Source organism: Pelmatolapia mariae, linkage group LG13 (assembly GCF_036321145.2).
Source record: "Pelmatolapia mariae isolate MD_Pm_ZW linkage group LG13, Pm_UMD_F_2, whole genome shotgun sequence".
Classification (NCBI taxonomy): Eukaryota; Metazoa; Chordata; class Actinopteri; order Cichliformes; family Cichlidae; genus Pelmatolapia; species Pelmatolapia mariae.
The window spans coordinates 15235442-15263135 of NC_086238.1; the positions used below are offsets into that span (position 1 = coordinate 15235442).

General features: G+C 42.1%; 1 protein-coding gene across 2 annotated transcripts in view; it reads right to left on the minus strand.

The window, feature by feature from the left end:
• Positions 1-1984: 1984 nt before the first annotated feature.
• mcu (mitochondrial calcium uniporter) overlaps positions 1985-27694 on the minus strand; it is a 55653-nt gene continuing 29943 nt past the window's right edge. For both annotated transcript variants that reach the window (XM_063491271.1, XM_063491270.1), the window contains exons 3-9: positions 10999-11062; positions 8038-8208; positions 7827-7931; positions 7380-7540; positions 6849-7052; positions 5987-6103; positions 1985-5771 (exon numbers count right to left, since the gene is read on the minus strand). In XM_063491271.1, the coding sequence (XP_063347341.1) occupies positions 5691-5771; positions 5987-6103; positions 6849-7052; positions 7380-7540; positions 7827-7931; positions 8038-8208; positions 10999-11062 (903 nt within the window). In that variant the 3' untranslated portion in view covers positions 1985-5690. The remainder of the gene's footprint in view (positions 5772-5986; positions 6104-6848; positions 7053-7379; positions 7541-7826; positions 7932-8037; positions 8209-10998; positions 11063-27694) is intronic.

Consider the following 27694-nt stretch of genomic DNA (forward strand, 5'->3'; position numbering starts at 1 on the left):
AGGAAATTTGTTTTTAATAGTCACCTCTTATCTTTGTCAAATTGTCATGTCCCTCTCTCACCTTGAATCCCTGACCTTCTGCTCCCCAAATCCAGTAACAGGACCATCCTCCCATTGTTTCCATCAGAAAACTATTTTTACACTGCACATGCCTTTAAAATATCCAAACACATGTTTTCTGACTGGAGCTTGAGACACGTCTGTCTTTTCTTTCTTCCTAATTTAAAGCTCATTGAAATAACGAGTGATGATCTAATCTCGAGGAGCGTTAAACCGATCTGATTAAACTGCTTAGCGTCGCGCTGAAGCATCTTTCACTTCAAGGTGGTGACGGCGAGGTTTGCACACTCAAATTTTAGCGCAGCGAGACCTTTGGTGAGGACAAACTGATCCAGCATAGTGAATGTGTGCTCGTAGGTTTTTCAGGCCGCCAGCGGAGGCCAAAAAAGTATCTACAGCTTTGCCCTTTTCATTTAAAACCTGCAGAAGCCAACCTGAGGCTTGCAGTTTTTGTGTCTCATTATGTAATTAACTCAGTGGAGACATTAATCCATGAGGTAGTTAGAAGAAATGAGTCAGAACACTTAGTTCTGTAAGTAAGACGTCGTTAGCCCTCCTGGCTGCAAGTCTCTGGGGAACAAATGGACTGAATCAGCATTGTATTTTAGAACAGTGCAGGAGTGTCATAAATTATATGTTTTTATGTATTATAAAACCTTATTTGCTCCTTTATGCTCTTAATTTTTGCTATTTAAAGGCCAGATTTTTAGGCTTATAGGTGGACAACTGAGTCATAATCTGAATAAGTTACTATAGTTTGACTTCTTCATGACTTTGCTTAAAAGGATTGCCTTTGCCTTAAGGATCAATGCTTTCTTTTAGGCTTGATTTTTAATATTATGGAGTTAAAGGGGGTGGCATGATGGTGGTTAGCACGGTCATTTCACAGCAAGAAGGTCCGGGGTTCAACTCCAGGCTGGGCTTTCTATGTTGAGTTTGAATTTTCTCCCCGTTTGTGTAATTCTTTCAAGGTACATTGGCCTCTTCCCACAGTCCAAAGACATGCATGAGGTTAGGTTAACTGGCGATTCCAAATTCAACGTAGGATGGATGAAGCAAGCTGAGTTACTGATGATGAATGGATGAACTCCATCCATGGATGCAGATGAGCAGATTAGTGACTTGTCCAGGGTGTACCCTCCCTCTTACCCTATGACAGTTGGGATAGTCTCCAAACCTCCCTATGACTCTAAAATGAATAAGCAGAAGAAGACGATGATAAGGAACCATAAACCTCTGTGAGTTGGTCAGTTTTGTTAAAGCTGCACTGCTGGATCCAGTTCCTGACACTAAATCCCATTTATGATCCTTTAGCTGAGACTGACCTGTTGGATTTTTAACTAAATGAGCAGCTGAGTACTGACCAGAAGGGTCATGAAGATTAGAGATCACATATAGTTTGCTCTCAAGACAATTGTGACAGCTCCAACGATTCATTAGGATGAAATTGTTTTATCAAGATGTTTTGCAAAACTATTGAGACCATGACCTTAGCTGTATTTTACTTGTGAGCAGTCAGGAAGTTATATGTCAAATGTCAACAACTGAACTAAATACAGAAATGATGTCTAGTAAACATTGGTCACTGTGAGTGTGTTTTTCTGCTGTCATTTAGCTTAAAGCACCGATGCACCCAAGTGTAACCACACAGCGATATGGCTCATGGCTTTTCTCGGGTTATTCAAGGGAAATGATTCCTTTTCTGCTCTAATGATCAAAACAAGATTGAAAAAGCACCAAAAATAAAAACAAGAGTGTGTTGATTCTCAGATCTATCTCATAGGATGTCCTGTGCAGGAAGGGCTGAAGGCCAAGGAAAGTCTGGGGAAGTCATCGAGACCTTGGAAAGCTTCTCCTTGTAAACATCGGCAGCGTTACACATTAATCACAAATTTTAACCGGACCACTGGTTCCAAAAACTGGATAAGGATTTTATTGATAATTGAATTACATTTCTCTTTTATACATATTTCATAAATGATACAGGATTTTACATTTTCTTTCCTTTTTTTTCTTTTGTTTTTTTTGCCAACATTACAGCATCATGTCAACAGGAGAAAAGAAAAAGTAAATAAGAGGTCAGAATGAAGTACGAGATCATTTTCAACCCAATAATCTGCTTCATTCTTCAGGCATTTTAAACGAATCTTATTGTAAGTGCTCACACCCACACAACAAAGAAACAAAACAAGAAATTCAGAACATAACAAATTCAAAACATATTGTAATAATGTGAATTTGGAGAAGAAAAAAAGGCTGGGGGTTGATGAAAAAGAGTAACAGGAGGGATACGAACCAGAGACAGCCCCCAATAAGCTAAGAGAATGCACCTGCCATTTTTACTTTGGACTCCAAGACAAGAGGTCATAAAACCTCTTTTATAGGTGTTTTTTTTTTTTTTTCTTTTCATTTATTGGGGAGCTGAGGGAAGGGATTTAAGGGAGTAAACAATGTGAAGATGGGCTTTGAGCATTTGGTTGGCTGGGATTTAAATCAGATTTGGCAGGGCAGATTCTAAAGACGCAACCCCGCCCGCTGCCCTTTATAACTAGGAATCTCTACAAACAACATTCTTAAATTATCTTTGCAGTTATTTTGATAAATCATCTTTTTTTTAAATTTCTTTTTTTTAACATATTTCCCATGTAAACATACATTCATGCAACACCCTCTTTAGAATAAAGTTTCCCTATATTTGATATATTGTTTTAAAAAAAAGTTTTTAAAAAAGGCAATAAACGGTGGATGGCATGAAAAAAGAAAAAGGAGGCTGTGACGATGATGATGATGATGGAGGGAGTTGTTGTGTAGAAACAGCAGAGGGGAGGACTCTCACCTTCTGCAGAACATCTCCAAGGAAACACCATTTTCTCTTTGTGTGTGTGTGCATGTGTGTGCGCGTGTGTGTTCAGGACAGACAAATTTAAAGCTGATGACGGCCGTAAAACGGGATGAGGGCCAAATTGATTTTTAGCGCTATTGACAAGCGGCAATTAGGAGCAAAGGACTCATGAATATGGTGATGTGCACTTTTGCTCTGTGTGCACTAGACATGCAGGTTCAAACAAACACTCATGTACACAGACACACACACAGCAAAAAATTGATTTCCACTTCCACAGAGTGAAATTTAACCCTTCTTCGTGGAAAAAAAGAGAGATTAACTTTCTCTTCTTATAGTTTTTCCTATCATGTTGCCGTTCACCAAATTGCTACATTGTCAAAAAAGTTTAAATAATTAATGATCCAAAAGGCACCTTTTCCCTGGGAGGTAAAACACACACACACACACACACACACACACACACACACACACACACACACACACACACACACACACACACACACGGTAACAGTTTCGACTAAAAATCCTGCCTTGAGATCTGCAGGTCTAACCTTTGATTTGACCCTAAAATCATGCATTTTAATATAAAATCTGTATTTTAACACAAGCATCTCATCAGTAGGATTTTGCCGACTGTTCACACACAGGCACAGGATGATCTGGAGCTGAAGTCCACGTGTGCCTCCCCTCTGCAGAAGTGAAGATAACTGGCTTTGAGAAGCTATAGAGATGATTATGGGGGGGAGAAAAGGCCACCAATCCTCGGCCTGAACATAAATTTATATGTGAAGCTGGCAAAGGTTTATTCCATGACCATCCCCCCTAAATAAAAATGGACAACATAAATATATGGCTTGTACAACCTCTGAATAAGACTTCAGCTTGATGTGGATGACTCTTTAGCAAATGTGCAAAAGAAAGATGTCCAATTAAGTACAAAATTGCAATAATGCTCCTACACATTCACAGATTTCTACTGAGGGCATACCACAGCATGCAGTCTACCCCGCCTTGCCATCAAGGGAGCAGGGAGGGAGGGGCATTACAGCAGCAGTGGGAGGAGAAAACTCTGGATTTGTTTCTGAATTAGAAAACCTCTATGACTTCAATGCCATGACACTTGTTTTGTTGTTGGATGGAGCTTTTATTTTGTGATTTCATTTGGTAAGAGAAAGAAAAAAAACACAAGATGGTGAGACAATGGTTACTGAGCTGCAGGGAGTTTACTAAAAACCTCTAGCTATTAAGGAAGTTTTTGTAGAAGCCAGTTCATCAAGTATATTAACATGCCTGTAAGTTTGTCTGAGGCAATGATCGGTAAAGATTTCAACCTTGCCGTTATGTTAAGCGTTTCTACGGCAATTGCTGCATTCAGATAATTAAAGAAGTCAAACATCACCCTTGTATTTGGATTCCCCCCCAATCCCCTTGGCAGCCATGCAAACGAGCCTTACATCCACCCTGAATGCTGTTACTGTGGCATATACAGTGTGCATTTGCCATGAAAATGCATAAAAACTGGTAGCTTAATGTATGTACTGCATATAGGGCGATGCTTTTTGTGTGTGTGCGTATGCGACTAAGTGTGCGTTGGACTGTTAGCGGGCTTCCTTCATGGCAGGAGATCTTTAGAGGGTGTAAGATGAGTTGTTTGATGCCAGCAAAAATTTTAAAAAAAGAGGTTTGTTGTATGAGAGCTCCTCCCCCCACTGAAAAAACTAGCCTCTGGTCATCTGGTTTATTTGATTGTATACATATATATTCATATTTTTCCATAACAAATATACTATGGCTTTCAAAATAAAAAGTGCCAAAATATTTTTATCATTTTTTTTGTTTTTTCGTTTTTTTGGAATAAAAGAACACACAGTGATGTTGTTGTCGGTAGTACTGTCATACTTGCGCAGGCTGGGCCGCTACAGGACGTTAAAACAGGAAGAGGATATGAGGCGTTTTCAATCCTGCATCCTGCGAGTGGAGACGGGCTCCTGACGAAGGTCAATCTGTGACAGCTGTCCGTCGCCTGGAGGAGGCGCGGCTCCGAGAGGGAGAGGCAGCAGGAGTCGGCCACAGGAAAAACTAAGGTCTTCCCGATGGTGTGACTGCAGTCGGGATTTCTTGTAAACGTGTCCTCGCAGCCTGCCCCGTCCAAGAGGAGGCGTGTGTGTCGACAGTTTGACCGCTAGAGATAGAAGGACTGCGTCGCCGTGGTAACCCGCAGGGCAGCCAAGGTCAGTGTCCCAAGGTAGCCTGAAAGTCCTGCCAACACACACAGACACACACACAGCTGCTCCCCGCTGCGTGTTCCTTATCGCGGAGTGTTCTACAGGTGTAGTAATTCCCGTTTCATCCCTGGAGTTACCTGCCGGCTGTCCCTCTGGAGACTTGAGGCATATCCATAGTGGCCAATTTAATGCTATCGTCATCATCTTCCTTTTCCATCATCCCCAGCATCCATCAGCTGTGAGACGTTTTCAGTTCTTGATGTTCTCACCATCCTGTTTTTTTCGCCTTTTAGCAGTTTTTGCTTGCAATTCCAACTAGAGGTTCCAGTCGGGAAAAGAAAAAGAAAAAGAAGAACCCAAAAAAGAAAAGGAAAAAAAACGAGAGAAAAAAACCTCCGTCAGAGAAGAAAGGGATGGGATTATCGGGTGCGGGAGGGATGCAGGGATGGGGGACTCTAAGAGGAATGGATGGGAAAGAGGGAGAAGGGTGTAGGACAGCAGAAGAGAAGAGGAAAAAAGTGGGTTGCAGGAGCTGAGCGAGGGGGAGGTCACTCTTCCCATCAATTTTTGCTGTCGGTGAGCTGCTGAATCGGGAGCTGGAGCTGGAGCGGGTCCCGTAGACGCTTCAGATCTAACTCCACCTGAAGAGGATGGAAAGTGAGAGAGGAAGATGAGGGAAGTGAAAATTCAAATAAATAAATAAAATGTGGCGGGCTGGGTGGGGTGGTACAAATCCGCATGTATCCACTGGCACAACAAATCCGAGAGCTGAACTGCAAAATGCGTGAATCCCCAGTGCGACTGCAGCGCTGGTTTTACATTACAAAACACCCAGCTTTCAACCGAGCAACTGTACCTCAGCGATATCATCCTTCAGCTTGTTGTACTTCTCAATGTCGAAGCGTGTCCTTTTCACCCCCTTGTGGAAGAACAGCAGATACTGCCTGTCTCTGGCGTCGGGATAAACGTACTCCTGCAGGTTACAGAGACATGCAGTCAGAGCTGTGTGTAAGAGGACCCAGTTTATCAGAAACCTTCCATCTACTCATTTCTATAGGAGTGAGAAAGCCAACATCAAATTGGCTCCATGTCCTTGGATTTAAAAATTAATGGTAATTTTATGAACGCTGAACACATTTCTGAAGGGCGACAATGTCACCAGGCTTTAAAAAGTTTTTTTAAAATCCATTAAATTTCACTAGTGTGATGATTTCCTGGGTGGTTCTTAACAGAATTTCGGCATAATTGGCTTACATTGAGTCACACTTTTTGATACAGCAAAAGCACAAAAAACACAACAAGTGTGGAGACCAGAAAAAAGGCTTTCAATACAATAATATGAATAGATCTAATCTATTTCCATGCTTTTTGTCAGGCAACAGTGCATGATTGTTAATTAACAAAACAAATCAGCAGGGAAAAGGAGTAAATCCACATATTTGATTAGGTTCTATCAAAGCTGAACTTTTTTCTATTATAAATGACTTCAGTGGTTATCAGAATGTAAAAATATTTAACAGGAACACTGCCTGAATGCACATTACATCTCAGATTTAATCCACTGCTTTGCAGCATTCAAACCATTATTGGGGTGCTAAACAGATTTCTCCTGGTTTTCCACCAGTATGAATCTTCAAACATGGATACTTAGATCATGTGATAGCTTTCATGTTTACACCTTGTTAAGACCTTTACAAGTTTGAAGACTGTGGTCTTACCTGACGTGTTAGAACGAAGTAGGCATACATGGCCATTGCAGTGCCGTAAGTGATGAAGTAGGTGACCGGCTCCATGATATCCCAGGAGTACTCCCACCAGGTTAGCCTGGCCAAGATACCAAACTGGGTTGCCATATACGCCATGCCACCCCACAGCACCCAGGTGGTGCGTCGCTCTGCCTTCTTACTCAACTCCTCCTTCACCTGCACAGGAGATAATACAGAAACCGCACATGCGTTCACAAGCGGAGCACAAAAACTACTTTCCATTAGGTCAGTAATTCCCCTCAGTACACAAGTAACAACAGAATAACAACATTTTAGTTATATTAGCCATGTCGTGTGAATTGTGACTGGGGTGATATGCTATACTAGTTACATAATAGCTTCTTGTCTCCCATGAAAAAATTTAATAAAAGCATGCAGGTCACTTAATTTCAAGTTCTCTGATGTTGTGGTGAAGATTAATCATCTTATAGCAGCACAAATTTCAATATTACAGCACTCCAAAACACGTTAAGAGAGTTAGACCTTCTCTAGGGGGCGGAGTTGTGAGTTCAGGTCCTCCAGTCGTCCAATTAGCTCACGCTCTTTGCTAAGTTGGTGCTCGTCGATGCGCAGCGTGGTATAGAGCTGCTGCACCAGAAACTTGACATCATTCAACTTTTCCGCCTCCTCGTGGGGCAACAGCTCTGAAGTTAAACACACAAATGCAAATAAATAAACAGGCTTCCCACATGCTGGCAATAAAATCCTGACTTCCTCTTATTGGTGACGACCCCCTAAGGCAGAATTCAGACATAAGAATTTCAGGCTTCAGTGGTTGTGCTTCTTATTATGCTAAAGCACCTATCACCATGATCACTGCACCCCCCCAAAACACCTGCCACACCCACAGTCGCAGTGTTACACGCCATGATTGAAATGTGCCTAACAACGAACAGCAGAGGCTTTGCCCTTTCCTTTGCCGGTTCTCACCTCTCCTCGGTGGCCGCACGAGGTGTGTGGTGTCGTTAATAACGAGCTTGAAATCATCCAGCAGCAGGATGTCTATTCCTGTGGAGGAGGCAACCCTCGCCCCATCTGAAGAGAAAGAGAAACGGGGAGGAAATAAGAGAGGGCTTACGCAACAAAAAGGTACTGGAGCTAAAGGTTATGAGGTTTTGTTCACTTGTGTGTGTGAGCATACCCATAGAGTAGATGGCGACCCGGTCGATGCCTCTGTCCTCTGCCTGGAGCTGTTGGAGGAAAACTCCCACACAGTCGCTGAGAGGCTTGAGGGTGAACTGGCAGCGCTCTCGTCTGGACGGCAAACTGACTGAGATCACCGGCAGCCCGTTCTGATACACCACCGTCACCTCTGTAGGGGTCGCGAGTAAGAAAACAGGGACGAGTCGAACGTCACAAAAGCAGAAGTAATCTTGCACAACCTCAATGCCAAAAAAATTAGGATGCTGAGTAAAATGGAAGTAAAAACAGAATGCAATGATTTACAGTATGTATGCAGTTTAGCATCATCTTGCTGAATTAAACAAGACCTTCCCCGGATTGGAGCACATGCTCCTCTAAAACCTGTGTATACCTTTGAGCATTCGTGGTGCATTTCCAGATGTGCAAGCACTAACTCCCACATATCATCAGAGATGCAGGATGAATCTCTGAATGACATTATATACTGCAGATGATGAGATATCGCAATTTCACGCTGAGGAAAATTATTCTGAAATTTGTAGGTACAGGTTTTATTTTTAAGGACTCGTTAACCTCTTCTGAGAAACTCAGCCTCTCTGAGATGCTCTTTTTATGCCCAATCATGTTACTGACCTGGTGCTAAATAGCTGAAGAATGCTCCTCCTGCTGTTTCTTTTAGTACCACTTACCTTTCCAGGTTTTTGTTGCTCCCATTCTAATTTTTTCAAGACATTTGATATGTTTCTATAACGTATTGTGAATAAAAATATGGTTTCATGAGATTTGCATCTGTGTCCCAACTCCTTTGGAACTGTGGTTATAAAATGAGGTTACAGAAAGGCTAAGAAGCGTTAAAGAGAAGCAGGAGTCTAGTTATTCTTGGTTTACTTTGCATTGCTCACTACAAAACATATAGATGATGCCCATCTGTGGCCTGATTGATATTTTGGCATTAAACAGTTTGCCCAGCAAAGTAGTGGTATGGAGTCAGAGTTCTGATACTAAGTATCTAATTAACTTAAGTGCACTGCTACAAAACTTAAACAATTGGTCCAATATATGGACATAGAAACCTTGGGAAAAAAAAGGTTATCTAACAAGAGCATTTTGTCTAACTGCTCACTGGACTGTGGTTATGCGGAAGGGCGTCACAGTAGCCCTAACTGGGCGCCTCACAACACTAAACATAAAACTCAGCGATCGTTCATTAAACATTAACAGGTCTTGCCATATTGGAACACTGGCTCCATTGAACTTATCTATCATTGCTGCAGTCAATGTAATTCATCAACAGTTATTTATTGACTGAAATTATCTGGTACGAATTCAGAGGCAGTGTAGGGGTGGGTTCCCACAGACAGCATGTTTTGACTGGACGTGTGCATTGACCCAGTTGTGGTTAGGAATGGGATTCGATAACTGGTTCCAGTTAACGATCATTTCCTCAATATCCAAGTTATTGTAAATGCATGCATCCAAGCTTGGTCGTAACCATCAACAATGACGGCATGTCAATGAAAATCTTTTTTTAATTCAATTTTTGATGTAAGATAAGTTGTACTGAGAGCTGCATTAATAATTGAGTCTATGCACAATAGATAATGGCATTGCTGCCAAAAAAAATCTTATTACTCTCAGTACCTAATTTTTGGTTTAGCACATCTACTATTTGTCAGTAATCAACACAGGACTAGTAGCTACTGAAAGACATACACTGCTTGCTGCGGTTTGCCAAAATAAGCCCTATTCAGGCCATCAGTTCTGTAGAATCGATACAGCCTTAACATTGCGAACCTGTTCCTCACAGGACTGCCGTTGACTCTTTGAAGCCAACTATTGATGTTTCTTATTCCCACATAAAAGCCTGAAAGACTTCTAAATCATGCGCGTGTGGTGAGACTGAATTAAAAGGCCTCGAGGTAAACACCGTAGTCTATTCATTCTTTGAAATTTTTTAACTTTTCATAGCCGAGAAAAAGATGGAATCACTTAGTGTACCTGGGACTGAGTTCAAGTTTAGGATTCTGTGCGTTTTCGGTGCCATCTGTACACCCCGCTTTTTTCAAGCGCTTCCATCACTTTTGTCCCAAACAGCTGAGCCCACACTCGGCTCACTGGCACTCTCTGCTAATATAAGCCTGTAATATGGCTCTATTGGTCCATAACCAAACTACTGTTGTAATGAGCCTGCGCAGCTTACACCATTATCATGCTGAGTGGCCTCTAAAGACAGACACATGAATCAAGGCAGGGGGCTGCGAGCCCATAGGAGATATGATCCGAGCCTCCTTGTTGCTGCTGCACCCAAAAACCTCCGCCTCCTGCACAGGCCCACTGCAGTGAATCAGCAGATATCTGCCCAGGTCCACACCAAGAAATGAAGGACGCTCAGCTGGCACAGGCAGCGCCAGCCGGGCTTCTTTTCCAAGTGTCACGTTTAAAAGACACTAAAGGTTCAGACGTTTCATTTTAAGACCGTTTCTTCATTACAGTGACACTTTGAAACGTTGCCCCGAGTGCCCCCTCTCCCGCACACGTTCCCTTTGTCCTCGTTTATCCTGTCATCGCAGGAGCATTGTTAAAAGTGCATGGACCCCGTGTCTATCTTTACTACAATCCTACAGCTATTAAGGCACGCTTTAAAATGAATTCAGCGTGTTCTGCAGTGCTGCTCCCTTTCTCTTCCACCCTCTGTTCACACTCTCCATCACTCCCGCCTCTCACACAGACAAGCAGATGCTACCCCGAGACTGATTCCACATTAATGACTTCTGCCTGTTAACTCCAAACGAGCCTCTACTCTCCGATTGATGCAGAATTTCTCGCATTGTTGTTTGGGGTTTTCTCCTTTTTTGAAAAAAAGAGAAAGGGAAACCTCTCATACAGCTGCGAGTGCTGCGTCTGGATTTTTGCTGCTGAGCGTGTCAGGTTAACGATGCAGTAGGAAGGGAATACTTACCCTCTGGAGCTGCAGAGGAACACAACAGTCTCTGGCCGTGCCATGAGGGGGCGCCCCTCCAAACCTGCAGACAGGAGGAGAAAGTGGACCAAACTCATTACTTTTTGCCTTTTCACTGTTTGTTCTCACCTGGCATGCTTCTTTCAGCCAACCACAGCTGCTGCTGCTGTAGATCAGTGTGCAGCACCCGGCAATATGAATCTGCCCTAATCAATGCCACTTACTTCTCTAATTGTTTATTTCCGAGAGTGTTGTGTTACACAACAGGGACCGCTTTCCCATTTTCTAGAAATGCTCCCGTTTGCAGACAAGAGCCACGCCCGAGTAGGACGAATTAACCGATTTAACTGCGGCTTTCTTGTCACAAAAATACTTCTGAGTGTTCATATGTTTCAAATTACTGGCGAGCCATCATCCAGCCCAGGGCAAATGGTAGGCGGGCAGCTCTTCTCATTCTAAAAAACAAAAACAAGAAAACAAATGAACAGATGAAGATGAGACATCAGGAAAAAAACAAAACCAAAAAAAAACCACCTCTGGGGACTCATAACGTCTGGATAAACCAATTGTGACTGTACTACAAAAAATGCTCAGTTTTCTGCACTGTCCCTGACATCTGGGGCCCAGATCAGTGCAACTTTTAGGGTTGCATATGAATGTATACACTGTGTACAAGTATACAATGTACTGATGCGCTTACTCTGTGTACAACCGTTGTAACATCAGATCTACGATACACCCACACTCTCTGACCCTTACTGATCCAAACCACAACAGCAGAGCTTCAAAGCTCTCTCAACTGCACTGATAGTCACAGAGTGAAAAGATATCTCACAGGAGACGTGTATCTGTGCATCTGTGTGCGTATACTTTCACTGCAAACAGATCCTTTCTAATTCTGTACAGCCGAGATAAACATGCTCCATTTACCAACATCATTTTTAATCCTGGACAAAAGCAAGACGGCAGCAAAAAGAAGTCAGCGGTCCGGATAATAAAGCCTGATTTTATTATTAGTCAGCAACACAATTATCCCAGGTCTGTCTGCGATAAGGCTTTCCCACAGATTCTTTAAGTATTTCCAAAGCTTTACATTGTTGTTCATGTTTGACACAGACGGCCTGTGTCAAAAGGTTTCCTGTGACTGACAGAAAATAAACTCGTATATAAAAATAATTCTGTGAGCACTTGGGCCTCTTCAAAGGAAGCTGACTGTAATCCGACCACCAAACTGAGACACAGAAACTCAAACCCAGCCTCGCTGTCAATCAGTGACTGCGACTGCCAATCAATCAAATGCACAGAATGATGTAGATCTGGATAAAGGATGGAAAAGGTGTGAGAGTAAATGCCACCACTGCAGCACTGCAGAACCTCCTCTGTGTGTGTGTAGGTATGTCTAGGGGTGTGTGCGTGTGTGTGTCCTAAATGAGAATACCAATTGCCAAGCACCAAGTAGAGCCCAAACAGTGATTAGGTTTCTGATCAGATGACATGCTGAGAAAGGGCTTTTGGCTCATCTGGAATAACTGCACAGTCTGCAGAGAGCACTCCAGCACTGCTTTGCTCATTCATTAACTTCAGCTATTTGAAAGCCAGGAAGATTTCACGGAGATACCCACAACAGCGTCATCACCAGCCCACGCACCCGCTGGCACAGAGCGCCATCACAAACATATGCAAATATGGCACGGGCACACGTGCACGTCGATCTGTGGAGTGACATGCATGCGTGGATATACCTCTGTGTGCTTGCAGGTGGCCGTGTGTGTGTGTGTGTGTGTCCACCCGTCTGTTCACCAGCCTGTTTGTCAGCGGTAGTTGCAGTTGCAGCGACTGAGCAAAGCTCCCGCGCCTCCACTCCCCTCGGCACGCAGCCACTGAAACGCTGCCTGCAATATTTAACAGCGTAGCAGCAGTCAACAGCACAGCAACCTTGGAATCAATGTCACACGCGGCGAAGGGAGAGGGGGAGAGACAAAGAAAAACGGGCCGAGGAGATGGACAGACGGGCCGCGAGAGAGGGGGAAAGAGGTGTGGAGAGACAGGGAGAATGAACGTGAGGATAAATGGAGGGGTGGTGGGGGAGCGATGGAGATAAATTGAGGCTGGGGTAAAAACGTGCGAGTCACAAGCGCGCTTGCGTTGCTGACCATGTGCTGCATATACTGTACCCTGCAGCAGACAGTCCCTCCCCACCCGAAACGTGACTGTGGAGTGTGTATGTTTGGCAGGGATGGCGGTAAGAAAGAGAAGGAAGACGAGGGAGGGCGGGAGATGGAAAGAGAAAAGCTATGAGTGAGAGGAGCACGAGAGGGAAGGGAGGGTGAGGGGAGTACTGCTGATCACTGCAGTAAAGGAATCCCTCGTCTAGAAAGGGGGGTTGCCCCTCGAATTCACCCTCCCTCCCTAACCCCCTCCATCTCTGTCCGACTCACACAGAATCGTGATGTGCAGGTTCTGATCTCCTTCAACTCTCATCAGCACCGTGCTCTATAACTACTGCTGCTTTTTACCACAGTCCATATGTGCATGTGTACATTTTGAGTGTACTAAATTCACAGCAAGCAAACAGAGACCCAGAAGATTACATAATAAATCCTGTAGAAGATTTAGAAAAAATGTTGATGAACAGGAAACAGCTGTGTCTTTCCCTGCTCTCATATTACACAGCAACAGTGAAGAGGCACGAAACCGATCTGCAGCGAAGATAAATCATCCTCACAGAGAACAACCTCACATACAAGCGCCAGGCTTCAGGATGGAGGAGGGCGGGTGCACGGGTTACTACATGCATCGCTGCTACATCGATATCATCCCTCTGCTATGTTAGTTGTGTTTAATTCCAGCAGCATAATGATGTTCTTGTTTTTAGTTCAGGTCAGGTGATGCATTTGGAGAAATTTGCAAGATTTATTAGCTTCCTCCTCCTCCTCCGGCGCAGCTATACAAATTCATAAGCTGCTAGCAGAGCTGCTCTGAGGGTGGGTTCACACTAGTCACTGATGGTTTTGTTCATGCCAGGGGAAAAAAAATTAAGAAACAGGGCTATTTTTAGTTTGATATAAAGAAATCTGGTTATGCTACATTTGGTAACCGACTACTGTGCACACAGCGTGCTAGTTCTGTGGCAGTACTCGACATTTTTACCCACAGCCCCATCAGATGAACTCAGCTACTTCAACCCCGGTTGGAAAACCACAGCAGTAGCTTAGATGTGTGGGCAGCACTTCTTTTTGTTTAAGCATTGCTATTGCAACTGAATCTAAACCCAAGATGACACTGCATTTTAAAAACCTCTTCATCCTTGCAAACACATCATTTTAACTCCAGACACACCGCGGGGAAATCACCGGCTCCCGAGCATGGCTGCAAAGTGTGCCTGTGTGAGCCTGCGTGCAAATGTGTTACAGACACCGGCGCTGAGGAATAATGTTGGTGACATAATTCCCATTTCACGGTGCCCTTCTGGAGGAGTGGAAACCTTTGCCATTTATCTGCACAATGACTGCATCCATCTATGTGGTAATGTGCTGTCCTGGGTTGTGGCTACAGAGCAGATAACGTGGGCAGTCACACATTCGTAGCACCCATGTCGATTCAGTATAAAGAATAGATTCATCCTGGGCTTCATTGAGCATACACACTGAAATGATCTTCTTTTTTTTTTTTTTTAATTTTATGCCTGCATATCAGACATGTTTAAAATCCTTATTTATGTCCATTTTTACCAGTACAGAATCAGAACACACAGATCAATTTTGCAGTAATCATTCTATCATTCTGATAGACGAGGGTCAAGGCGAGATGAAGATCTGATTCCTGAGAAGCTAAAGTTTGGAGGAGGTCACTGCACAGTGCTGTGCAAGAGTCTTACGCCACTCCTTATTTCTTTATATTCTGTTAGGAAAATGGGAAAAAGATGAAGGGATTCACTGAAACGTGTAAGCATACAAGCTTGAAACTGTTACAAGCTTGAAAGTCAGTATTTGGTATGACCACCCTTACTTTTCAGCAGTCTGCACTCTCTTAGCAAAGCTTGCTTGTAATTTCTTTAAGTAGTCGTCAGGAATAGTTCTCCAGGCTTCCTGGAGGACATTCAAAGGTCTTCTTTGGAGTTTGGTTGCCTTTTGTTTCATTCCTTGTGATGATGATCTAACACTGCTTAAAAAATGTTGAGGTCTAGGATCTGGACAGGCCAATCCATGACCGACTGTCTTCCACTGATTGTGTTTTTCTTGGCAGTGTGTTCGGTATATCGTTCCTCACAATTTCCCTTAAGAATGGCTTCTTAAAAACCGCTCTTCCAAACAGTGATCAGTGACCATTTCTGATGAGGCTTTGGTGAGCAGTAGATGGATCAATTGAAGGGCCAGATGCATCTCTCAGGCCCTGTGTCAGGTCTTGCTGGATTTTTATTCTATTTCTTAAATACAGGACTTTGGGTTCATGTGCTGTAGACAGCTTTTAAGCCTGTCACTTCATTTGTCCTCCACTTGTCCAGTTTCCTCAAAATGTTTAACATCCTTAGATATGCCAAGTTTTCAACTAATAGTTCTTTAGAAATCATTTTGCTGGTGCAAAAATATCATTTAATTCCTGTCAAACTATGCCATTTTTTTTTGTAGATTTGCTAAAGAAATTGAAAAAAAAGTTATTTGTTGGAGTTAGAAAGAAAAATAAAGATGTTCAGGTACAAGAACTGAACTAAAAATGAGTGCAAAAAACAAAAAACAAAAAAAAACATGTTGTCCAAAGAAAAAGTTTGAATACCTTCAGAACTATTGTTCAAGAACACTGACAGGAAAGTCTGGCTCCTTGGAAGTAAAATATCAAGAAATGAAGGGTGGCTCAAGACTTTTGCACTATTGTTTGCTAAATGAGAATGTGCACATTGCACATTGAAGAGACAGGACAGGGCATGCAGGCGGTTGGCAGTGAACGCATCGTGTCTAAGAGGTGCACCCGAAATGTTCAACACTTAAAACAGGGATGAATGTGCCACCAGTTTGCAATATATCACAAACAAAAAGCAGCGTCACTCATGCTGATTCAGCCTTACAGGGCCGCTCCCAGGTGGAATCTCAGAGAAGGCAAATGAGGTTTACGAGGTATTAAATTGAAAATCCACCACATCTACCACCTTATCACCTGCTAGAAGGAATGTCTGTGCACAACGATCGCCGTTAAGATTTCCGAGTCTTTCCTGAACCTCGTGTTTCTGGTTTTATTACTCTTTTATAGCATATTAAGAGACTGCTGACTGGAACAGCTGAAAAACCTTTCTTCCGCTCAATCCCAGGAATGTGAAGAATGCCTTATATTCTCAAACAAGTAATTAAATATCGACTCAATTATGTAAAAGGACAATTTTTTAAATGAATTTCTATATTCATTGTTTAGATGAAAGCATTTTTAGTCCTAACAAACAAAAGGAAGCCATTTAAAGTGATAAAATAAAGCATTTTTCCACAGTGTTTCCACAATGAGCAATAACGTTAAACTTAAGGTGAACTGACATGAATGAGTCTTTAATTTATCAACTCATTAATTACGGAGTGTCTACTAACGAGAATGTCTTTTGCAGAATTATCCAGAGCCCTGAGGCATTGTTAACGTAGCAAATCCAGAAAAATCCTCATAAGTTCATTATCAAATTATTAATTTATTCTTGAAGTGAACAACGATAAACAGGACAGAAAAAAAATGCCATCTCATGCTACGTCTACTTTCTATATTCTGCCCTAAGGGCAAGATCTCGTCCGCTCGGCCCCTTGAAGCCCAGATTTCTCCACTTTGAGCCTAACAAGTTGAAAAGCACAGCTGTGCCTCTTCCAAGGCTCTCACAAATCACTGTAGGCACACAAGCGAACCGTCCCACCCCTCAGAAATACGAAAGAACACATACACCTCGATAAGGTGGCCACTCAGCAATTGCTACAGAAGAAAGCGGATTTGAGAACAGTGTGACAGCAATCACCGTCATTTTTCCAGCCTCAGCACAGACGAGCTTATGTAACAAAGGAAAACGCTGCCTTTTCTCTCGGCAGTGTTCCTCGCCCAGTGAAAGCCATTAACAGATATGAAATCGACAGTCGCATTCTTGAACGCCTCGGTATTAAGTAATCGCGACTCGCACGCCAACAGGGAAACCGTGTCAGAGCAGAGTGTGCCCCACAAAAGCCCGTGCCGATCAGATCCCTGCACTGCAATGCAGGGTTGATAGTGAAAGCAACCCTCTCCTGATTTGGATATCCAAACATCAAACCCCTCCAAGATAGTTACAGCAAGACATAAATAATTCCGCCTTAATTGCTCATTCCATTTCAATAAACTGCCTTGAAGGACTTGAACATGCTTTGGATAATTAATTCCAGCTCATGGCCCGCTTAATCCACGAGATAACATCTCAGAAGTGAATGAATCAGATTGTTGACGTGCGGGCCCAGTTTGACCGTCGTACCCCTATCACCCCCCACCCATCCTCCCCTCCTCCTCTCCCTGAGACCAACAACACTAGAACCTGATGCATTATTAAACAGCAGTGCAGGCTTTCACGCCTCTACTTGGAAGACAGCAGCTTTCGGCTATTGTGCTCCACAGCGCTGCTCCTCAAAGGATTCAATCCCGACGAGAAGGACCAGCACCGTTCTTTGGCTCACATTTGAGAGTATGCAAAAATTAGTGCTTGCACACACATCCATGTGCGTGTGGTCAGTGCGACGGCACACCGAGACCCTCTTTGATGGTTCATGCACCAGATGGCACTAGCTGCTTGTGTCAGTGTTAATTTTAGTCACGCAATACTTTTCCTCTCAATATGCCGTTTCAGACTAGTAGGTGAAACTTTGTTGTTTTTATCTTTTTTTTTTATCTCCCCCCCTCTAGCTTTATTTTTCTTCTCTTAGAAATAATTAAGAGTATGCAAATCCAGTTTTGCCTACACACAGTTTACACACTGGCCCTGATCTCACCGGTGACCTTAACAGCATCGATTAAACCTCAAGAGTGTGAAAAGGTGGAGGTCTGTAGCTCCTTCACGTTACACGTACCACACGCTCCGATCGATGCCGCTGAGTAAGCAATTCTCAGTTCTTATTATCTTCCCAAATTTCCTCCTCCCGTCACCAGTGGCGTTGGGAGTATTTTTCTTATCTGTACACACTTTCCACCGTTATAGGACCCCTCTGCGAGCAGAGCTACACTTTGCACTGGCATTACCCAGTTTCTAGGCGCATTAATTATAGATGGGTAAAACAGTTGTTCTGAATTGAGAAGTAAAGTAGCTCCCATTTGTTCTCTCCAAGACTGCACAATGCTCCTCTGTGGCTACCACACTAATTGTTCCTACGGCTGCTGCTTTGGGCACAGAAGAAACTGCGACATCGTCCCCAAGTTTGTGCCAAAGTCTATCTACTAAATAGTCTGTCATAAAGGACGACTTTATGGAATATGTGGAACTTTTATCATTATTTTTGGATTGTATCATATCTAAGCATTCATTTCCAAAGTGTTCAAATAACAAAGCTGGCACAAAGGGGAAAAAAACCTCAATCTGTGGATGAGCTAAGAATACCACAGCATTTATCAAACCTTCAAATCCATAAAACCTCAATCAGGGGTTCCAGATTAGAGCCCAAATATTAGACTCTCTTTACAGAGTGACAGATGAAACCTACTCTCTAAGAAAAGAAAAGGTTCTGGATGCCCATGCATCAAGGAAGGGATGCAAAAATATTTTTTTTCATATAATAAAAGCACATTTAAATACATTTACAATCCCCTAAAATTGCCCTTGTTCTCAATTAACTGCCAATTTGCCACAAACTATTTAACCCTACAGCAAAAAAGAAAAGAAAAGATGGCAACAAATTTTTCTGGCACCTACTTCCAAGGTGGAGAAGACAAAGATCTGATGATGTAAAGACTCCAGCATCACTTAAAGTATTAGGGAACTTAGTAAAGCTGATACCAAAAAAAGCCAAAAATCCCAACATGTCATCACAGGATCTGCAGGTAACGTGTGGATTTGTTGATCGGTGATCAGAAAGGGATTGTGCAATTTGATCTCCAAACAAACAGAGTAAAAGTGCCTTTTGCCAATGAACAGGCAGGAACAAGCAAAGCCTTTATTCATCTCTGTACAGATAAATCAAAGACAGAGATGTAACAGCAGAAATGTGTGGTGCAGTGAAGTCGAGTGTTTTTATTTTGGAGCTGCTTCCATGTCCCTGTCTCAGTGACTGAGCAGCTTGCAGTAACTGACTTCACCATGAATCTGCATCAGGCTTGAAGTTGAGCGTAAGGCGGATGTTTTAAAAGGACAACGATCTGATCAAATGACCACACTATAGCTAATGAAGGATGAAATGGAGGCTTATGTTATGGCTCATGTTTGGCGAGTTTAAAATGGGGCAGTACATGCAAAGAAACTGTAAAACATCTTGAAACAACTGAAGGAAATCTAGATGACAGAGTGTTTAAAATTTGCAGTAGGGCAACGTCGAAGAGGCGAGTGCAAAACACTTTTCAAAGTATGTTTTAAAGTGTTTGCGTGTCCACATGTGCCAAAAGGCAGTTTCCATGGGATGCACTTTTATGTGACTGTAAATGGTCCACTAAGGAGGCACAGACACAATTTTCTGTGGCAAAAACATTCCCCTCTAGGTTTCAGAGTTCATGGTCACATTTATCAAAACCCACACTGAATTATATATCATGTTCAGAGCACGCATTAGTACTAGGTCACCACCAATTTATCTCTCATCACTGATGCTTAGAGGCACAAGATGCTCCACTTTCCCCTTCTGCTGTTTTATCTTTTGCCTGGCTTCCAAAATCTGACCGTCAAGTTCTGTTTCCGCTAACGGTGAAATACACAAACTTTGTACCTTGAGACTCATAATACCCGTAAACATGTTTATTTGGTTGAACATTAAGGTCATAAAGCTTTATATTCCAGGTTGTTACGCCTTTCTGAACATCTTGCACACACACAGTAACAGTACTCTTTTTCAGACTAAATGAGAGAGTTACAATAATGCTGTAAGGGATGTACAGCAGTTAAGTGAATGTAGTGAGCTACACCGTGGCCTACAGCTTGAGATCGTTTTTGGCCTATATTTACATTAGCCAAACGTCCTGTTTGCATTCTACCCATTGATGTATTATTCAAACAGGAAGTTTGGATCACTTTGATCCTGCAGAAAATTAAGAGCAGTATTTTCTTTCCATGATATCAAAGTGTATTTAGGGACATTTATTCACAATGGAGTCCCGATATTTACTTCTTTGGAGTTATAACTGAAACTAAAAATACATGACACTTCTGCAAAAGAAATTTTGACAGGCATAAAGGCAACATCTTATTATCCTCCAAGACATAGGTGACATATAGACAGCTGCAGCACTAGTTGCTGACCATTGATTCGCATAGCACCACTATTGTAGGGTTTCTATTGTTAATACATGGAAAATATCAGACCGTGATATTCACTATCAGTATTTTTGTCTTACGTGTCTCTCCCAACTCTCCTGTGCACTCGAGTAGGTGCCTAACTAATTATTAGATTTATCAGTAATGAAAATAACTGTTGGTAACTGTCCTTGGGGAGGATTCAAATGTACAGGTTGCCTTGAAGATGCATGAGGGTATGTCTGAGATGGGCATGGGTATCTTTGCTGGTGCGATTGTCATAACAACAACCTTTCACTTACAAGGGAACCTAACCAGGCTAAACTAAGCTAGCTTTCTTTTCCCAGCTTTATTCATATAGAGCTGGGTAACGTCTCACAACATGCTGGACTGCACACGCATCCGTCTCGTTTCGTCAGGACTGGTGCTCGAAAAGTCCTCAACTTTTAAACGTAAGCAGCAGATCATAGCAACACATTCAAAGTGAATGAGCAGCACACCTCGGCACAAAAGCAGAAAATGTTGAACCGTGAAACACGTAGGCGTGGTTCTTCCTCCCTAAATCTAAGCTGATCTATACTCCTGTTATATGAATGCTTTTTAGCAGTATCCATCCTCAACTCCAAAGATGTGAGTTTTTAAAAGGGTGAAGGAAATGCAAAGCTTTCATCAGGCTTTCCAGTTGAGGGACTAATTAAAAACGTCAGCTGAGACAAAACATGAAGTAAAGCTCAACAATGAAAATGTCAAATTTAAATTTCCAAGGCAGCCAGGTGGCTATTAATCCTGACTGGGTGCATTGGGGAGTTTCTGGTCTTTCTTCTCAGAGAAATTTGCATCATTGTTTGATTAATAGGGCAGACCAGTGAGCTAGCCTGCTCGTGCTGACACTATCCACCTGGCCAGAATGCAGGGCCGAAAGATGAAAGAGGGTAATTATAGAATTTACAGTATATACCACACAGCAAATTATATAATTTATCTCCCATTACATAAACAATGCAGTTTCTTTCTTCAGTTGGTGACCCAATGAAGGATTTGCAACACATTATTTATTAGAAAGGCACCATTACCAAAAATGGTTAAGAAACAACTAGAGCTGTGCCTGTTTCACCAATATTCCCTGTTTAGAGTTGACCTGAGAGTCCTGTGACTCTGCGATCATGCAAGGTCACACTGAGGGCAGCGCCTGGTCTCTCACAGACCAGTGTGAACTCCTCCTCAAGCAGCATCAGTTATTTATGGAGCCGAGCCTGGGAATGCTTCTTTTGAGGAACTTTGACAAGCTCTCCCCTCTGTGACTGTGTCCATGCCTTGAATATCACTTGGACTCCAAAAGAATAAAGTTCAGCCCGCAAAAACAGGGTTCTCTAAAAATGCCAAGAATATCAATGCTTGGTCTTAGTCATCTCACTGTTCAGCTAGCACTATTAACAATCTAGCATTATCAGGGGAATAGTCCACGAAAGTCTGGACAACAGAATTCACAGAAATATTTTTGCTTCTTGGATGTGTCAGCAAGTCTGCCTGAGGTTTTATTTAGCCGTGGTCCGCGTGGACATATTGCATGCACATAAGCCAGCGAACTGAGCTCACGAATGCCAATCAGACACAGATTGGAGCAGACACTTCTGAAGGAGCTGCGGCACAGAAACACACAGCTCACCTCATGTGGGCATTTGCTGTTACAAGTCCTTTCATTTTTTGGCCTCAGTGTTTTCTAACTGCGATGCTGTTTTTCCAAGTGTAAGCGTAATCAAGGCGGGTTATCTTTACAGCCTGTGTGCCTGACTGGCCCTCTGGCCAACGTGTTTGGTGCCAGTTTCCACTTTCACCACGGCCTTCTGCTAGGCCTAGAGAGGGTGTGTAACACCATATGCCTCTTCTGTGCCTTCCCTAGCTTCTCCTTAAAATCAGACAACGAGGAGTTTAATGCTCTCTGTCTGAATGACCCAGACGGGGTATCACTGCTAAGACTTGAGGTGACAGACATCTAGGTTTGAGAAAAGGCTTAAAAAGAAGGAAAATCTGCAGTGAAATTTGATTTGAATTACAATCTGATGAGGTTTTGATGAGGTTTCAATACCTCAAACATAAAAATAAATAAAAAATAAATAAGAGTTATCAGAAAAATGCACAGATTTTTTTTATATAAGCCTTATATGTGCAGCCACCCCCTCCCGAACCAGGAACAACCCTGTGTACTGCTTACCTTTTTACATGCATGAATGGTAAAAGAATAATGGTTATTATACTCCCCTCACTGAGAGTATAATACACAGAAGTGAAGCAGCACTTGCACTTCTGGAAAAGGTACGTTTTGAAGTACATTTTAAGAAGTGAGTTTTAACAAATTTGTGTCACACAGCAGTAAAATAATGTCGGCTACCAGTGCGAACCCTCCGTCTGCTAGTAGATTAGTTATCGTATTCACGAATTTAGGCGTCCGAGCTGCCCCCCTTCCTGACAGCATAATGACAATACCCAGGGCTAAAAACTATACTTTTGGAACTTACAGCATAGCATGACCCATGGCCATCACCTGGACTTATTTTTGGGGTTATAAAATAATTCTCATCATTCAAGAACCATTTGAATTTTCTCTTTAGCTCAAAATGGCTGAGGAGTTACGATGACGTGGACACTGAAAAAAACTAGGTGGAGCTCATTTCTCTGTCTGTGTTCGGACAGCAGGGCTTTGTGAATGCTTCATGCTAACGCGATACACTGAATGCCCCTGTCAAGCTTGTCTGCTCCTCTTTCCAAAACCATTTAAAGTTTGTATCTAATGGCGTTACGGTCATTTAAAAACCATGTGTAAAACTGGCCTGCCAGCATTCCCGTGGGAAATTAAGGGTTAAGACCTCATTTTTAAATACTCACCAGTGATGAGGTAAGAAGCAGCCACATTCTCACTCTGCATTACAAAATGAGTGACTCAGGCAGACTGTTAGTACTGAGAACGTCAGGAAATGACGCAGTAGGTGTACCTGGTGTGTTAACACTGAATAAAATAAGTGTTAGAATAAATAATGCTGACTGTTTGTGATTGGCAGTTTGTGATTTCAGATAAAATAGTGTTTTCTGACATGGTACGTCCAGGATTTTACATTTGGGTCCTATTTGTCAGATTTTTAATAACAACAAACGCTTCACTCCAGGCCTTTCACAACTAGCATCAAATATTCACAGGCTCTGTGCCGTGGGGCCATGTGGAGAAGCAGCTTACCCTCATACAGACTTTGGACAGCAGAAACTGGGCCGGTTTCTGTGAAGCTACTGTCATGTCACCCACCTGCAGAGTTAGGGGAATCGAAGTCACAGCAGTCAAATAAGCAGACAGCCCAGTTTTCAAATCTCAAAGGGTTTCTGGGCAGCAATGTGATTACGCCTGCAGGCGATGTGATGGCCTCTGCTTTACAAGCTATTGAAATCACACGTCGTGCTGACTCACCGACCAAGCAAGGCTGACGATAATGAGCGGCGTCTAATAGAGTACGCTGAAATGAATGACGGATCAGACCGCATTGCCGGCAACACCTTAGTTAAAGCTTGTCCCTTTTCCCCTCATATCACCTCCTGCTCCTCCTCTCATCTCTGCCCTTTTATCCTCCCAAATGACATCGTGACCTAAAATCGAAGTGAGCTAGACAACATCACTGATGCTCGGGAAAAAGGAAAAAACAAAAACCTGTCTCCATATCTCTCTGCCCTCACGCTCCTATCCACAATCTTAATCCTCATCATCAGTATGCTGCTCATCCTGCCTCCTCTGCTCTTCTACTCCATCCTGTTTCAATGCGATTTGATTCTCGACCCTCCTCAAGGGCCTACTTCACTGTTCGACCCTCCAGCACTGTTTCTACCTGTTTACAACTCTCCCTCTCTCAATTCTGTATCATCAGATGTTAGAGGAGGTGTTTGGGCAAGTTGCCTCCCGCTGGCAACTAATTTTTGCAGCTCTGAAATAATCCAAGTGAACCATGACGTTAAACACCTTCCTTTTATTTTTTATAACGGGTGTTAATAATGCGTATGTAGAGTTAATCACCTAGAGCTGTTATTACTACATATTAGAGGTTTAACAGCTTCAGTGCGCTCAACCTCTGGCAAGCTGACCGACATAGCATGACCCCAGTTTGATCACTGGTGTTAAGTGGAACAAAGACAGCCCTTCAATAACAGCACAACCCACCTTTTAACACAGTTCACAGGGTTTTAGACTTTTTTTTCTTAGGCCAATTATTTTGTGATTTTTTTTTTTTTTAATTGTATTTCATATTTCATATAATTAAAATGTTGCTGCAAGTCACCCTATACCATCACAGGAAGTGCAGTGAAATTAATACACTGAAATAATCTAGTCCTAATGCGATTATGTAGGTTAAAAAACAAACAAAAAAACCCAGCAAAGTGGAGCCCCTATAAATACATTATTTAGGCTGTGGGATTATGCACATTTCAGCTAACATCAAAAGATCCTCAAGAAAAATTATTCCTATTCAGACTTCTGTTACATGGATGCCAACATCATGTTTACATTATAAGGAACACCTGCTTGTAAGAAAGAAGACTACTAGATTACACAGAAGCTGGTTAATAAATACACTCACATGCCACTATATTAGGCATGCCTTGATAGTACTTGCTTGGACCCCTTTCCTTTGGCACTGCCTTAATTCTTTATGGCACAACCACAAGATGCTGGAAACATTCCTCAGAGATTCTGGTGCATGATGACATGACAGCATCGCACAGTTGCTGCAGATTTGTCAATTGCACATCTGTGATGAATCACCCATATTACCACATCCCAAATGTGCTCTATTTGATTAAGATCTGGTGACTGTGGAAGCAACTTGAGTCTACAGACATGGCATGCTACTGGAAGCAGCCACCGGATGATGGGCACGCTGTGGTCATAAATAGTCACCAGACATGGTCAGCAACAACCGTCAGCTGGGTTGTGGTGTCTGAACAATGCTTATTTGATATTGAGGGGCCCAAAGTATGCTAAAAAAATATCTCCATTACACCATTACACCACCACCACTGGAAAAATCCCAGCAGATCAGCATTTTCCGAAATACTCCAACAAATCAACATATGTTTTCTACTTCCTGATGTTCAGTTTGAGCTTCAGCAGGTCGTCTCAACCACGTTCGCATGCATAAGTGCATCAAATTGCTGCCACGTGATTGGCTAATACTGGGTTAGCAAGCAGTTGAGAAGGTGCACCTAATAAAGTGCTTGTTGAGAGTTTATATTTCATTAAAATATATTTAGACAGAGCTTATAGAAAACAAAACTACTAAAGACAATAACTACTACATTTTCCAATCAGAATATAAGTAAATATCAAATAGACAGTATTGATTATCAATACCTTTCAAAAGCCATTAAATGGAATGAATCATCAATTAATTAATCAGTTAATTTGTTGAATGGAAGATGATAAAATAAAAAGAGGGAGGAAAGAAAAAAGTTATTGATTCAAAATTAACCTGACAGTTTTTTTAATTATGTTTTTGATGATCATACAAAAAATTCTGTACGACAAGCAACGTTTTATACAGCAGTAATGAGATTTATGAGATTTATGCTTTTAATGGGCGCTCATAAAGTTGTGTTTAATAGGATTTTATAAAATACATCTGCAAAGCTGTGCATTTCCGAATATCAGCACATAGTTTATAAGCACACCTTTTTCTTTGCTTAATCATCAGGTTGCCTCGACATAGAGTTGACTGAGATTTAACCACGTGTCAGCTGTATTAATTAAACGCATTATTATTAGACGACATCATGACGCTGACGATTTACAAACAGCATTAATCATCAGCCATGACTGGTCAGTCAGATGAGCAACATTTGAGTCACTACTATTACTTTGAGGAGATCCCAAACTAATCACACTGGTGATAAAATTCAAGCATGCAGCAGTTTCTCTAATGTTGTAATGACGGCTTGCTGAGCGGCGGGCAGGTTACAAATCAATGGAAGTTTGAGATGCGAAGATCAATAGGTTTATTCAACTGGATAACTGATACTCTGACGGAAAAATGTCAGTTACCATCCTGAAAGCAAATTGATTTCTTTTTTGAAATTCATCATACCGAGTTTGTTATCGGTTACAGGAGTGCGCCCAAGGACTTCAGTTCGGATAAACACGCAGACACAAGAGTTATTTTACATGTTTAAAAACCAGAGCGGAAAATAAATAATCAGATGCATCTGCAGAGAATTATTTCTCGACAGTTACAGGCGCTCTGAAACATAACTTTGATGGTGGTGACATTTCATTTGGGACCCATAAAACAGACGCACTCCTTTTCACAACAATATCCTTTTTATCCTCACTTCAATTCAGTGCTCTGTTTACCTGATAAATATTCAAATGCGCGCTGCCTGAAAACGTAAGCAGTAAAAAATAATCTCATTTTTGCAACTACATGTGCAAAACGCTCCAACAGACACAAACTGATCAATAATGCAATTAGACCCGGCGATGGCATCTGTGACTTTAAAGTAGGCTTAAGCCTCGCTAGGCCGATCAGTATCTGCGTGTCATTCGGGAATAATCCATTTGACTAGAAGTCAACAAAAAGAGGGGGAAGAAATCTCTGCTTCATTCGCCGCTGACAGGGTGCAGTTTAGAAACAGAAAACTCAGTCGGGCTTTTTCCTTTTATGAGCTACGCACAGATGACGCCTGACGAAACGCTGGTTCAGTGTCTCTCCTCGCTGCGTGCCGTCACTCAAAACAGTCATATGAAAACAACCATACAGACATCCTAATTACCTGCTGACTAAATTAAAGCCGAACAAGTCTGCTGGTGCTTTCAAACAATAAAAGATAATGAAAACAAAAATCTCAATGCAGTTTATTACCTTTGATTATTGCTGTCTCCTTGAGCATTTGAGGTAAACTGTGCATATCCTTTGAAACAGACCATTAATCTTTATTTTGCAGGACACTATTGGTGATGAGAGGGTTAAAATAGAGAGCTTTGTGTTTTCTGATAAATTTCCATGCTGTCATCAATGTTGTTAATCACATAACTTAAATTCAAGGCTACTTATTGCTTAGTTTTATAAAAGACATGGTTTAAAATGACTAAAAAGAGGGAAACGGGTTTAACGTTTTAATGCTCTGTGACGACATTCAAACAAAATTCATTTCTGGCTTAAAGTGGCAGATGTGTAATAATCGGGCTCATAACGCAGGTATTCCATAAAGTCTATTAAATCAGCGCCGTTCAAGGCGAGAAAGTGACGGAAA